A 15,191-nucleotide genomic window follows, 5' to 3' on the forward strand; every position below is an offset into this window, starting at 1 on the left:
GGTCTGAGCGTGGACATTGGCTGGGGGTGGGGCAAGGTGACTTGTGGGGAGGCAGGGGGCTGGCTTGGGCTTCCCAGGTGGCGCTAGTGATTAAGAACCAGCCTGCCAATGCAGGAGATGCAAGAGGCGTGAGTTAATCCCTGGGCTGGGAAGATCCTCTGGAAAAGGGCATGGCAGCCTACTCCAGGATTCTTGCCTAGAAAATCCCCATGGACAGGGGAGCCTGGCAGGCTACAGTCCATAGGGTTGCAAACAGTCAGACAGGACTGAGCAACTTAGCACATATGCCCGCAGTGGGCTGGCTTAGGGACCAGGAAGTTTGCACTGGAGCCGGCCTATTGGACCATTCTGTGAGGGGTCAGAGAGACAGAGGCATCTTCTAGCCTCCCCCTCCCCCTGGTGGGGGGTGGAGCAGGTGGGATCCTGGACCTTTCCTCCCCTGCTCCTCCAGCACCCCCCTTGCCAACCCCTAAGCCTTGGGCATCTGAGGCCCCACCTGGAGCCGAGTTTGGGGCTGCTTCTGTTTCCAGGTCTTCTAAGGAAGGAGTTTCTTGGCAGGCTCGGGAGCCTCAGGACTGCAGAATGGCCTTCCCCAGGCTTTTAAGCCTCCGCCACTCTCTCTGGGTCCCTCTGGGAAGCTGAGGGTGGGGGTGGAAAGGTCAGATTCAGCATCCACAGAAGCCGGAGGTCAGCCTGTCCAGCTCAGGTCAGACACACCATCTGAAAGCCTCGGGACTCAGCTATCGCCCCAGGGACGGGGGCTTATTCCTCCTCCCAAAGTAGGGTTGTCAAGGTAAGACTTGGGATGTACATATACTAAAAAAAAAAGATGATTCATTGTCTACCTGAAATTCAAATTTAACTAGGAACACTGTATTTTATTTTGCTACATCTGACTAAATCTGACAACTCTACCCCAAAGGAAGCCCCCACCAATCCTATCCCAAGGGCCAAATTCTTTGAGGATGTGGTTCTGTGTGGTCACCTACCTCCAGGGTGGCCCGGGGACCCCCACCTCCTAGTACTCACACCTTGTGTGGCGCCTCCCGCACGGTGCTGAGATTGGTCTCTGCGACCCGTAGACTGAGGCGGAAGTGATAGGGTGTCACTTCTGAGGGTACATAGTGAAAGACATCACAGCACATTCTCGCTTGCTTGCTCTTACACCCTCACTCATGGTCAGCTAGCTCTCTGACTTTGGGGAAGACGGCTGGCATGATGAGCAGCCCCGTGGAGAGGTCCACGTGGCAAGGAACTGAGGCCTCCAGCCAACAGCCTTGTGAGTGACTCGGAAGTGGATCCTCTGGCCGAGGGGGCCTCTTCGGTCACAGTGGAGCCTTCAGATGAACCCGAAAGTCTCTGAGCCAGAACCACCCACTCAACTGCTCCTGGATTCCTGACCCTCAGAAACTGTGTGAGACAGTAAACGTCTGTAGTGTCGAGAGACAACGTTTGGGGGTTGTTCATTACGCTAGCAGTGTGACCTTGGGCCAACCACCCCTCACCTCTCAGCTGCAGATTTCTTATCTGCAAAGTGTGTCTTAAGTCTGGCTCATGAGGTGTTCTGAAGATCAAATTTGCTAGTAGGAGTCATGTTACATGTGTCCTGCAAATTTAAGCGGTGGCTATTTATCTCATTCCTCATTTGTGGGCCTCAGTCACTGAGAACGGGCCCCTGGGAGCTCACAGGGGCCTTCTACATCCAGGCCTGGCGTGGTGACTGAGAGGGGACTGAGGCAGGTTGGAAAACCTGATTCTTCACCTCCTTGATGTGCAGGCTTGAGACTCACAGCTGAGCCCACAGCTGAGAGGGAATCAGTGACCTCATGAGCTCAGGTATATAGAAGGAAAGATGTTTAATCTTTCCATGGAACTGAAAAGAAGAGAAATCATTTTAAATCAAAACTGACCCTACTTACTTCTGCTGTCCAATACGAACCTTCCAAAAATTCAAGGTACACATCTTTAGGTTTTTTCCCCCTCTCAATAGGAAAACTAGCTTAGACTTACACCTTTCAGATGAGCAGGGAGTCTGGGTCTTCCCTGGAGTTGGCCACCAACTCGGGAAGGGTCTCTGTCTCACTCAGAGAGATGCTTAAGTAGTGTATGTGTGCTCAATCATGTCTGCCTCTGTGACCTGATGGACTGCAGCCCTCCAGGCTCCTCTGTCCATGGTAATTCTCCAGGCAAGAATACTGGAGTGAGTTGCCAGTCCAGAGGATCTTCCCAACCTAGGGACCGAACCCGTCTCTGGCGTCTCTTGCATTGCAGGCAATGCTTTACCACTGAGCCACCTGGGAAGCCCACGCAGAGATGTGTGAGGGTGGAAAGGCTGAAACCAGATCCCTCGACCACTGTTGTTCCTTCTCTTTGCCACATGGTGGCTCTGTTTGCAGCAAGTCTTACACAATCCAATAGCAAGGCTTCAGTGTGTCAAGCCTGCTCAGATGCCTGGCTATAACCTTCTAGAGGAGAAGTTAAGTGAAAGTCGTTCAGTCATGTCCGACTCTTTGCGACCCCATGGACTATATAATATGTGAATTCTCCAGGCCAGAGTACTGGAGTGGGTTGCCTTCCCAACCCAGGGATCGAACCCAGGTCTCCCACATTGCAGGCGGATTCTTTACCAGCTGAGCCACAACCCTCAAATGCCCCTCCCGACTAAGGATGCCTCTTGAGCAGGTTCCCAGGGTCACAGTGGGTCCCCCAACAACACCCACTCGCCCAGTACTCCAGCCCCAGGGTGCTGTCAGGACTGGTTCACCCTCCAGGTGACATGGAACCCCATCTCCTTCCCTCCCCAGGAAGTGGCACCCATAGGAGACCAGCTTCCCATGAAGCCAGAGGGAGTCCCTACGCACTTTCCCCAGGCCAGCACAGCTACCCACCCCTCTCTCAAAGGGCGATAAATCCATCAGGAAAATGTGCCGGCCTGTGCCGGAACAGAAAATCCCCAAGACTCATGGTTTAAACATCAAGGTTTCCTCTTTCTCATATGGGAAGAATCTTGAGACAGCAGCTGCTTCCCCATCTCAGCTGCCCCACAAAGCTATGAGGGACCCGGCTCTGTGCTCTCTGCCCAGCCCTCTCTCCTTCACGTGCTGATTTTGTCCTCCAGCCTGAAGCCTCAGGTAGCACCTTGACTGCCACAGCTCCATATTTCACATCATCTTCAAGGCAGGAAAGGGGTCAGCCTTTTCTGACCCTTTTAACAGGAAGAAAAAGCTGAAACCGCTCAGCTGACTTCAGCAGACACCCCATTGGTCAAGAGGTCATCACATGGCTGCCCCACCTGCAAAGGAGCCTGGAAAATGAACATTTTGCATTTCAGGCCTCTGGAGGAGTAGGTGGCAGAGTTGTTAGACAGCGAGTGAGGAATACAAGAGGCTTTCTCTTAATGGGTTCCAAGCTGTTGTTCCCTGATCCTGGGAAAGATTGAAGGCAGGAGGAGAAGGGGACGACAGAGGATGAGATGGCTAGATGGCATCACCGACTCAATGGACATGAGTTTGAGTAAACTCCGGGAGTTGATGATAGACAGGGAGGCCTGGCATGCTGCAGCCCATGGGGTCGCAAAGAGTCGGACACGACTGAGCGACTGAACTGAAGCTGTTGTTGTTTAATCTCTAAGTTATGTCTGCTTATTTGCAACCCCATGGACTGTGGCCCGCCAAGATCCTCTGTCCATGAGATTTCCAAGGTAAGAATACTGGAGTGGGTTGCCATTTCCTTCTCCAAGGGATCTTCCTGACCCAGGGATTGAACCCAAGTCTCCTGCACTGGCAGGTGAGTTCTTTACCACTGAGCTGCCAGGGAAGTCCAATGGTTCCCATACCCCGACCTTAACACATCCAGGGCAGAAACTGCCACTCCTCAGAGATGCCACAAGATCACCAAGGAGACCTCCCAGAGCCGAGAGAAGGGAAGAAACCGGGAGTTAAAATCTGCATCCAGAAGAAGGAGGTACAGTTCCTACCAGAAGGAAGTCACTCTCCAGAGTGTTCCTTTTCCTTCCCAGACACTTGTAGAGAAGAAAGTCAGAAGTGTCAAGAATCAGCTGACCATCTATGCCTGGGGGTGGTGGAGGAGGGTGGGCAGTAGGTGGTCCATGATTATGGGGAAGAAGCCATTAATGATCTTTGGCAAAGCATCATCTTGGAGGTGAGCAGAGAGGAGGAGGTGGGCTTCCCAGGTGGTACTAGTGGTAAAGAACCCGCCTGCCAATGCAGGAGACCTAAGAGACATGGATTCGATCCCTGGGTCGGGAAGATCCCCTGGAGAAAAGGCACGACAACCCACTCCGGTATTCTTGCCTGGAGAATCCCATGGACAGAGGAGCTTGGGGGGCTACAGTCCATAGGATCACAGAGTCAGACATGACTGTAGCAACTTAGCACAGCACAGAGAAGAGGAGAGGTACTGCTTTGCAAAACAGGTGATGGAATTGAGTCTGGGGGGGGCCGGGGGCAAAGTGGGGAAAAGGAGCCATTGGCTTGGTAAACTCCAGGGAAAGTGGGCTACACACCTAGATGCGTGGTGAGAGGGAAGCTTTTCAGGTTGGGGGCAGGGTCGTCCAGGAAAACCGAGCGCAGGGCCCAGAGCAGGACCAAATGAGAGATCGAGGTAGTTCAGGGAAGGCAGGGGCAACTGCTGTTACTCCCCAACCCCAAAGTCCTGGCAAGGACAGGAGGGCCTTGTGGCCCGATGCAGGGGGCTGGGGTCTGAGCCAACCTCACCTGGATCTCCAAGGACGGGGCACGTGGGCTGACTTCTGCTTCACAGTCACACATTGAAATGGCCAAAGACGCCGTTCACTCAGGGGGAGGGAGACACATCCTCTGATGGTGCCTTCTCTCCAGCTCTCAGAGACCTCCCCCACCCTTCCCCCAGTGTGCATAAGCGTGGGCGGCATGTCTGGGAACCTGCCCACCTACTGGGTCATGCTGAGCTGTCTGCTGGGAATAGCCGGTCAGAAGACAGGTGGTCACTGGCAGCAGGGCCCTCGGTGCCTAGATCAGCCTCAGCCCGCCCTCCCGCTGACCACAATCCACAGTGTGGCTGGGGCTGGTTTTCTGGCTCCTCTTGGTTGGTTGGTTAAGTCGCTAAGTCATGTCTGACTCTAGTGGACCCCATGGATTGTAGCCCGCTAGGCTCCTCTGTCCATGGGGATTCTCCAGGCAAGAATACTGGAGTGGGTTGCCATTTCCTCCTCCAGGGGATCTTCCCCACCCAGGGATCGAACCCAGGTCTCCTGCATTGCAGGCAGATTCTTTACCGACTGAGCTATAAGGGAAGCCCTTTTGGGCCCTCTGGGTCACCTCATCAGACTCTACAGGGGCCACCGCCTTCATCCTGCCTGCCCCCACCTTGGACCATGAGTTCCCAGGAGCAGTTCAGGCTTATCCCTGGGTCCCCCTGGCCTCGCTATGTCCCCCCACAAGCTGGGGACTCCATGAATGGATGATTTCACAGATGCTGAGGCCCCACTAAGGAGCCCCTACTCAGGAACTGTCCTATTTCTTAGGGCCTGCATCCCAAATCGTCCTTGGTCCCCCTTCCTTTAAAGTTCACCAGACCTGAGTTCCCTGCCTCAGAGACTGGGGGACCCCAACACCTGGTGCTCTCATTTATGTTCAGGTTTGGGGACCTCAACCATGTGACACAGAAACTCAAGCACCAAACATGTTTACCCATGGGCCTTCCCACCTCCCCAGATCCTGACCAAGCTGGAGGGAGCAGGAGGAGGGAGCGCCGATCAGGACCCTTCCTCAGCGCTACGCCTTTCTGTCCCATGCTCATCTATCCCCAGCTGTGTCCTCAGCCCCCAGCCGGAACAAGGACAGAGGACTGGGTCAACTGAGCCTGAGAGTGGGGACGGAGGCCGGACGGTCTGGGCAGATGGAGCCCCTCTGTCCTCCCCAGCCTGGGTAATCTGAGCCCGGCATTGTGTCCACCCGGGGACAGCTGACAGCGCTGTGGTCAGACAGCTGGCGGGGTTGGGCTGGGCTGGCCAGGGTGGCGTGGGGTGGGAGAATGTGGGCTGTTACATGAGCCCCGGAGGCTGCACCCCCAGCCCCGGGGGGGAACTGCAGTCCCACCCTGTCCCTACGGAGAACTGTGGCACCATGTGCGGGGGCCAGAGGCCACTGTTCCTTCTGCCGCTGCTGGCTGTCTGCTTGGGTGTGGACACAGCGGGTCCTCCTGGGGAGGCCGGGACCAGGAGCCCAAGGACTCAGGGGACGGAGGGTCTGGGGAGGGGTGCTACCGAGGCCTGTCCCCCACCCCCCAACTCTCCACTTCTCCATGTCCCCTGCTCCCGTGGCCCGACCCCCACCCTGATCTGCCCCAGAGGCCGTGTCCCAGGCTCTCACCGCTGTTTGCTCCAGGGGCCAAGGGCCGGAACCAGGAGGAGCGTCTGCTCGGGGACCTGATGCAAGGCTACAACCCCCACCTGAGACCCGCTGAGCACGATTCGGACGTGGTCAACGTCAGCCTGAAGCTCACGCTTACCAACCTCATCTCCCTGGTGAGCACAGGCCTGTGTGTGTGTGTTGGGGGTGGGGGCAGGGATGGCAGCCCACTGCTCCCCCGGGATCCCGCTGGGGAGTGAAGGGGTGGCTCCAGCAGGCAGGAACAGGCAGGGCCCACAGGGGAGAGAGAGAGGGCTTGGGCAGCCCACCAGGGAGCTGGCCAACTCCCATGGGGGCTGCCCAAGAGGCTGGGGTCTTGTAGGGACGTCTGGGGAGTCAGTCCATGATGGGGACTTTGTCCTCTGTTCTGCACCCCTAGAATGAGCGAGAGGAGGCCCTCACCACCAACGTCTGGATAGAAATGGTAAGAAGCTGCTAGACTGCCCTCCTCCTTCCATCAGCTCCACTCTAGGCCCCCGAGGCCCCTTAGAGCTGCCTGTTTCCCTCTCACCCCATCCTGCCTCTTCTGCGTTCCCTGCCCTGGGAGGGGGCCCGGGTCCTGGGGGCAGGATGGGGTCTGGCAGCCCCTCCCCCTGCAGCAGTGGTGTGACTACCGGCTTCGCTGGGACCCTCGAGACTACGGCGGCCTGTGGGTGCTTCGGGTGCCATCCACCATGGTGTGGCGGCCAGACATCGTGCTGGAGAACAAGTGAGGAGGGGCGCCCGGGCAGGGCAGGGCCCACAGGACAAGGGGGCCTCCGGGAAAGAGACAGGTGAACAGAGGGTGCAGCTGGGGCCCCTGAGGGCGCCAGGGCATGGGGACTGAGGGTGGGGCCCGGGAACCAGCAGCACTGATCCAACCCCGGCTCCACCACCTCAGGGCTGGGGCGCCTGGGTGGCTGCTCTCCCCACTACCGTGGGTACAAGGACAGCTCCCTCGGGAGGCACAGGACAAGCAGGGAGCTTAACCACTGTCGGTCGTGGTCATGACCCGTATGGAGGAGAGCTGGGGTGGGTGTTGCAGGGTGGGTGTTGTGGGAGGTTGTTGGAGGAGGCAGTGGTCCCTGAGGCTGAGGTAGCGGGGGACCAGGCAGGGGCATGGTGGCTGGGAAGGGTTGGTGTCCCGGGGCCCCATCCACTCGGGGCAGAGGACTGGTCAGGGTTGTGGGGGGGGTGTCTCAGTCTAGCAGGGACTGTCGGGGTGCGGGCCCCCAGCCCCACACCCTGGCCTGTCCGCAGCGTGGACGGCGTGTTCGAGGTGGCCCTCTACTGCAACGTGCTCGTGTCTCCCGATGGCTGTGTGTACTGGCTGCCGCCGGCCATCTTCCGCTCCTCCTGCCCCATCTCTGTCACCTTCTTCCCCTTCGACTGGCAGAACTGCTCCCTCATCTTCCAGTGAGGAGACCCACGCATGGGGGTGGGGGGTTCTCCGAGCGGATCAAAGAGGGGTCCTGGCCAGGTGGGGATCTGAGGCTTCCGGCCAGGGGTGGGGAGCTGGGCTCCACCTCTCTGGGGCCCAGACATCTGGAGATGCCCACGACCCTCCCTGCTAAGCCCCAGACCCCTCACTCATTCTCCTTCACTGCCTCAGTTTCCCCGCCAAAGACAGCCATCAGGGACTGCCGTGGGTGGGCGAGAAGGCACATGCATGCCCATGACACGTGTGCATAGACCCATGCATGCACACTTTAGATCACTGCACCCTCAGACCCACGGAGAGGCCAGGGCTATCTCAGTGTCCTCCTCCATCAATGGGGGGACGGCGGTCTGTGGGAGGGGTTCCCTATATTTTAGAGAAGCAGTCTTTTTTTTTTTTTTTTTAAATAAGGGAACCTATCGGGAGACCCTCTTCAGTAAAAACAGATCAGAGAGGTATAGGCTGTATTTCCTGTTCTCACCATCGGCCCCTTCTGCCCTGGAGGCAACGGAAGGAAGGGACCCCAGATGGCCCTCGGCTCTGGCTGCAACCTCCTGGTCCTTAAAATCTATAGTTTCCCCAGACTTCGAAAACCGGACTCCCTGCCCCGCTCCGCCCCGCCCCGCCCCGCCCCGCCCCATCTCATGCCAAGGCTTTGTGAAGAGCTCAGAAATTCTTGACTGTGCTTTTTGAGGCAAAACTGCCCACAGTTGCCCTCAGGAGATGGTCTGTGTGACTTCCTGGGTGAATCTACACACACTCCAATTTATCCTCTTTCCCACCCCCATCTCCCAGGTCCCAGACCTACAGCACCAATGAGATCAATTTGCAGCTGAGCCAGGAAGACGGTCAGACCATCGAATGGATTTTCATCGACCCCGAGGCCTTCACAGGTAATGGCCATCCGAGGTCCATGCAGGACCTGGCTGTGGGGGCGGAGCCAGACCGAGACCACGCCCCCCTCGGTGTCACTCAAGGTGAAAGCTCCCATAAACCATAAAATGAATGTCATTTAAAGGCCCAGCAAAGCTGATCTTCCTCACTGATAGTGACTCTGGTTTTGGCGGGAGGGGCGTCAAGCATCCTTCCCCGCACAGTGCTGCTCCTGTGGGCACTGGGTTCCGTGGGCTGCCGGGATCAGCTCGCCCCCAGTCCCTGTGCCCACCCCCGCCTGCTGCCTGCAGAAAATGGGGAGTGGGCCATCCGGCACCGGCCAGCCAAGATGCTGCTGGACGAGGCGGCCCCAGCCGAGGAGGCAGGCCACCAGAAGGTCGTCTTCTACCTGCTCATCCAGCGCAAGCCCCTCTTCTATGTCATCAACATCATCGCGCCCTGTGTCCTCATCTCCTCCGTAGCCATCCTCATCTACTTCCTTCCTGCCAAGGGTACCTAGTGTTGGTGGGAGGGGGGCGATGGCCCGGCCAGCGGCACAGGGAGCAGGGAGGACAGAATGGCACTATGACTTGGCACCAGGGTCATGGACTCCTTGTGGGGAGGGGACTGCCCCATGGTGGGGAGGTTGAGATCCGCTCTGAGGGCCTCTTGGTCATGGGCAGCGGGGGGCCAGAAGTGTACCGTCGCCATCAACGTGCTCCTGGCCCAGACCGTCTTCCTCTTCCTCGTGGCCAAGAAGGTGCCCGAGACCTCCCAGGCGGTGCCACTCATCAGCAAGTAAGGCTGGCTCTTATGCTTGAGCCCACTTCCTTTCCTCCGTTCTCATGAACACAGGGTACTGCCCTCTTGCCACTCCCTACAATCCTCAATCCCAGGGATGTGGGGGAGTCAGCCACCAGAGGGGTGGGACTGGTATCTGGAGATGAAGCAACCAGCCCCACCACCTGCCTATCCCGCCCTGCAGGTACCTGACCTTCCTCCTGGTGGTGACCATCCTCATTGTCGTGAACGCTGTGGTCGTACTCAACGTGTCTTTGCGGTCCCCCCACACACACTCCATGGCCCGAGGGGTCCGCAAGGCAAGCTCCCTACCCTTGCCTACTTCAGCCTCTTCCTGCCCTGTCTGTTCACATGCCCCTACTGGCCCTGGGCACATTCCTCACCCACCAAGTTCAGCAACAGACCAGCCCCATGTGTATCTTGAACATGCCCAGATGGATCAAGAATAATATAGTGCTTACTCTGTGGGAGGCATATTACGTATACTAACTTATTTAACCTTCCTAAGACTTCTGTGAAATGGGTATTGGTCTCATCTCCCATTTATACATGAGACAACTGAGGCACAGAGAGGTTAAGTATCCCAGACGAGGTTGCACAGCAAGAAAGTGGAGGAGGCAGGATTCTGCCCGGGCCGAGTGGCTCCAGTGCCTGTGTGAGCTGCGGCCCACCTGCAGCAGTCAGCCGGGACCCTTGTTACAAAGGCAGATTCCCAGGCCTGCCCCAGACATCCTGGGTCAGAGGTGGGGCCCAGGAACCTGTGTTCATGACAAGTGTCCTGGTGATTCTGATGTGGACAAAAGTTTGGGGGCTCCAGGTCAGTGTCTGGCTCAGGACAGGTAAGCCGTAGCAGGGCCAAGCCACTGCCCCTGCCAGGCTGCCTCGGGCCCCCATCACGTGAACTCTTTGTGCCAATTGTTACCTTCTGTTCCCAAGCCCGGTCACCCAGGAAGTTCTGCTATCCACTAGGCTAAGCCGCGCACATCTCTCCAGGTGTTCCTGCGGCTCTTGCCCCAGCTGTTACGGATGCACGTTCGCCCACTGGCCCCAGTGGCTGTGCAGGATGCCCACCCCCGTCTACAGAATGGTTCCTCCTCAGGGTGGCCAATCACAGCTGGGGAGGAGGTGGCCCTCTGCCTGCCCCGCAGTGAGCTTCTTTTCCGGCAGCGCCAGCGCAATGGGCTGGTGAGGGCAGCGCTGGAGAAGCTTGGTAAGGCAGGGGGTGTGATGGACAGGAAGGGTCATCTGTTGACCAAGGTGCCAGGCACAGTGGATGAGGGGTCGGCAAACGTCCAGGTTGGGAAGAGAGGGGCTGGGGTCCCTAAGAAAGTGGGGGCCACTTTTTCAGACTGTTCCTCCCCCATTCTACTCCCAAACCTTACCCTTCCTCATCAACAGAGAAAGGCCCAGAGTCAGGGCAGAGCCCAGAATGGTGTGGCAGCCTGAAGCAGGCCGCCCCGGCCATCCAGGCCTGCGTGGAGGCCTGCAACCTCATTGCCCGTGCCCGGCACCAGCAGACTCACTTTGACAGTGTAAGTCAGCAGGGGGTGGGGTAGGGTTTGCACACCTGGTGTGCAAACTTGAACCTGAGATGGGGGCAGGATGAGTGGGGTGGCCATGGTATGGCAATGGCATGGAAAAAGTGGAATTGGGAATGACGCCATGGGACCATGGAGAAAGCCAGGGTCAGACCTGAAGTAGGTGAGAAGGGCTCAAGGAAATGAAGAGCAGAAGCCTGCTGGGTGGCTAAGGATGCTCCAGAGATCCAGCCTTGGTGTCACCTCTGGTCACCTCTTACCCTGCCTTCCACCCTCAGGGGAACAAGGAGTGGTTCCTGGTGGGCCGAGTGCTGGATCGAGTCTGCTTCCTGGCCATGCTCTCGCTCTTTGTCTGTGGCACTGCTGGCATCTTCCTCATGGCCCACTACAACCGAGTACCTGCCCTGCCTTTTCCTGGGGACCCCCGCTCCTATCTGCCCTCATCTGACTGAGCTGACCAATTGCTGCTAGCCACGTGGAGTCTTATCAGCTGTTTTCTGCTCCTGAGGTCATGAGTATACTATTTGGGAAACACTCTTGGGGGATATGTGAGAAAAGCTGGGGAAATAAAGAGACAGAGCTGGAACCCCAGAGTGGTTGGGGCTGGGATGTGGGCAGAGTGCAGTAGTGGAATCAGCATGCACGTGGCACTGGCTTGCTTGTCCTGGCATTGCCCTCACTTCAGCAAAGTGTTGTCAACTCCCATCACTTCTGAAACCCTAAGGACTCTGTTTATCCTATCCCCAGCTAGACAAGTTCCTAGCCCTCCAGGCCTGGGCCTCTCTTCCCTTTTGCAAGTTCCCTGCAGCTTCTTAAAGGAGGGGAGTCATGAGAGAAGTGAAGAGTGGCAGCCAATGCTCTCTTGAAAGGGAGGCAGCCCACTTCAGGTGGCATCTGCCTGCTTTATGGGGGCTGTAGGCATCAAACATTTTATGAGTTTTATTCTCTTTTTTTCATTCTCAAAAGCTCCTCATAGCATTACAGATAAGCAAGAGTCACTATTCCCCTGTGTTTAGGTTGGGCAAATTGGGGCCTAGAGTAAGAGGGGCTTGCCAGAACAATGGTGGATAAATAAGGTTTGGAGTTCAGAATTCCCAACTCTGACCCAATCTTAGACATTCTATGAAAGTTCTATGGCTTGGAAAATGGACCCCTCTTCTTTCTCTTCTCAAAGGCCAGGGAATTTGCACTGGTCTGAAGGGATGGTTAAGACAAGAAAGAGCTAGGGAGGGAAGTAGGGAGCCTGAGAGGAGACCCTGACCAGCCTCCCTTGGCCCTAGTTAGGAAACAAGGAGGCTAGCTGGTCTTTGGGGAAGGCCATGCTTTTAGAGTATGGCTGGAGCCTGAGCCCTGAGTTCTACTGGTGACAAGACACGAGCACATTTGTGCTTCCTGAAATTGTGTCTTCATCTGTAAATACGGGCACAGATATCAGTTCCTATCTACCTTCATCACAGGATCAAAGGTGCCGATGAAGATTAAAAAAATGTTACAGTATCCTGACAACGGGACATTGTTGGGGGGCGGGGAGCAAGACCCCGGAAATAGCCAGGGTTGCTGGCTTTCGAAATCACTCATCAGCAGGTTCATTGCATTTACTCCAGAGCGTGTGTGTGCGCTGCACGCACTGCTGTGTATTTGGAGCAGCAGGTAATTCGATGATGAAGGGACCACTGCTGGTTCCTGTAAGCCTCTTACAAGCTCAGCCACCTGGGGTGAGTCTCTCACCCTCTCTGCCTCGGAAGGTGGAGAGGAGCTCTGTAGCTCCTGGCACAAGTAAGCAAAGATGAACAATCGCTACCGTTTATTGAGGGCAACTTTGTGTAGAGCCTGACACTGATTATCTCGATCAATCCACAAGGCAACGTGAAGATACGGGTAGTATATCAAAGGACGGTCAGTACCAAAGAAACAGCGTCAGGGAGGTTAGGAGAGAGTCCAGGATCGCGCAGCTCCACTGCAGGTGGAGTCGGGATTTTTAGCAAGAGCCGGCTCCCTCAGCGACTCGGAGCTGCCCTTCTCGGAGCCCGCCTCGGGAGGCGGTCAGGACGCCCTCGGCTAAACAGAGCGGGCGGCAGGCAGGAACAAGGACCGGCACAGGAACCGAGACCCGACTTCACGCCACACAGGCGCCAAACCTGAGCGCCTCAGCTCAGGAGGAAAGCGTCCCGGGATATCCGCCCCCTACCCGGCCAAAGCGCCAACGTTCCGCTGTGCCCTGAGCAACCGGAAGTGGCCGGACCCTAGGCGGAGGGACCTGGGGGAGCGGAAGTCACTTCGTGAGGCAGTGGCGACGGTGGCGGCGAGAGGATGAACAACAAGTTCGACGCGTGAGTGGCGCGTGGCCGTCCCCCGGGGCCCCTTCCCCCCAACTGTTCCCTGCGCCCACCCCCGCCCGCACTGCAGGCGGCGCAAACTGCGGCACAGGCCACAATCTCTGACTCGGGCTGCGGTCTGGCCGGCCCTGTGCGGCCAGCGGGCATGAGGGGGTTAGGGACGAGGGATGCGGGGGTCTCGGGGACCCCAGGGTCGTACGGACCCAGGGCGAAGTGCGGTGTCCTGGGGGCAGGAGGTGGCCGTGCGGCCCGGAAGGAGATTTTGGGACGCCCCGCCCGAGTGCGGGTTACCCGCGGCGTGGAGGGGCGGAGACCTCGGCCGTTTGGCTGTTTCCGCAGCCTGGCCGCCCTGCCACTGAATTCAGCATTTCTCACACACCTCTCTGGCCTAAGCAGGTCACCTCTCCTCTGAGTCTCAGTTTTCTCATTTGCAAAGTAGGGACCGTAACAGAGCCCATGTTACAGAGTTGCGAGGATGCAGTGAGGTAATGTGGCTGCCGCGTTTAGCGCAGCGGCTGCTCTGTTACGGAATTTTCATCATCTTCCTGAGACTCCTTCCTACTTCCTTTCTTCTTCCTCCTCTTTTCGCCCTCTTCCAACATACTCTCCCAGAACTCAGTTTCTTACCCAACGGGTGAACCTTATCTATTGTTTGAGTCCTAGTTCTAGCATCAAACATTTTGGAGGTGCAGAAAGGAAATGCGTAAATTTTTGCACATTTCCCTCCAGCAATTGTATCTGGAGGTAGATTTTTGTTCTTGGCTTTCTTCTAATAGTCTAGCAGTAAATCTGTCTTCTTTTCCGAAGACCTAGATTTCCAGCCTCAGACCCACCAGTTACCAGCTATTTGACAGCAGGAAAGTTACCGAGTCTCTGAGCCTCTGTTAATCCAAACTGCATTGGTGATTAGTGTCTTGTTGCTGCACTGGGTGTGATAAGGATCAAATCACATTCAGCAGTGCTTAAAGGTACTTTGTAAAGTGTTAAATAGAGAGATATACATGTAAAGTGGAATTACCATTAGTTTAGTTTGTGACCCACTGTTGCTGAGGGGAAATTGGACTTTTTCCAGGACAGTGAGTGCTGGTGTGCAAATTCATAGGTCCTGGATTCCAGCACTCTTGGCAGCTCCTCAGGAATGTTTCCTGGTTGCTGAGAGGGCTCTACTACTTGAAAAAAGTCTTTGGGAGTTTGCTTCTGTAGCCCACTGTGTAGCTGAGCACATCCCTATACTGATTACCACTGTCCCACCCCCTATCTCCAGAGACTTCCCTGATGGCTCACTGGTGAAGAATCTACCTGCCAATGAGGAGATGCAGGTTTGATCCCTGGGTCGGGAAGGTCCGCTGGAGAAGGAAATGGCAACCCATTCCAGTATTCTTGCCTGATAAATCCCATGGACAGAGGAGCCTGGCAGGCTGTAGTCCATGGGGTTGCAAAAGAGTCTGACCCAACTTAGCGACTGAACAACAAAAACCCCATCCTAAGCCCTTCAAGTCTTAGCTCTGGATTGGAGTCCTGTCTCAGTGGAGCTTTCTGCCAACCCTATACTCCTTTCTCCACCAAACTGAAGAAATCAAAATTTCATCTTAAGATACTTTATGGGTCATCTGGTCCATTCCTACCCAAATATTTCTTGATCTGCTGCTGCTGCTAAGTCGCTTCAGTTGTGTCCGACTCTGCGACCCCATAGACAGCAGCCCACCAGGCTCCTCTGTTTCTGGGATTCTCCAGGCAAGAATACTGGAGTGGATTGCCATTGCCTTCTCCAATGCATGCATGCTTGCTAAGGCACTTCAGTTGTGTCTGACTCTGT

At 56.4% G+C, this 15,191-nt stretch overlaps 2 protein-coding genes across 4 annotated transcripts in view; both read left to right on the top strand.

The window, feature by feature from the left end:
- The first annotated feature begins 5,944 nt into the window (after positions 1-5,944).
- CHRNG (cholinergic receptor nicotinic gamma subunit) lies at positions 5,945-11,491 on the top strand. Its single transcript, XM_061388552.1, has 12 exons — positions 5,945-6,180; positions 6,387-6,526; positions 6,790-6,834; positions 7,010-7,119; positions 7,650-7,805; positions 8,623-8,720; positions 9,012-9,212; positions 9,384-9,498; positions 9,686-9,800; positions 10,495-10,711; positions 10,900-11,033; positions 11,318-11,491. Exons 1-12 carry the CDS (start codon positions 6,048-6,050, stop codon positions 11,489-11,491), a joined length of 1,638 nt encoding a protein of 545 aa, XP_061244536.1. The 5' UTR covers positions 5,945-6,047.
- Positions 11,492-13,262: 1,771 nt separating this feature from the next.
- EIF4E2 (eukaryotic translation initiation factor 4E family member 2) overlaps positions 13,263-15,191 on the top strand; it is a 30,935-nt gene continuing 29,006 nt past the window's right edge. For all 3 annotated transcript variants that reach the window (XR_009730946.1, XM_061388522.1, XM_061388540.1), the window contains exon 1: positions 13,263-13,369. Coding sequence is in view for 2 of the 3 variants with exons in the window: in XM_061388522.1 (XP_061244506.1) it covers positions 13,350-13,369 (20 nt within the window). In the remaining variant the exon portion in view is untranslated. The remainder of the gene's footprint in view (positions 13,370-15,191) is intronic.

This window comes from Bos javanicus, chromosome 2 (genome assembly GCF_032452875.1).
Source record: "Bos javanicus breed banteng chromosome 2, ARS-OSU_banteng_1.0, whole genome shotgun sequence".
Lineage (NCBI taxonomy): Eukaryota > Metazoa > Chordata > Mammalia > Artiodactyla > Bovidae > Bos > Bos javanicus.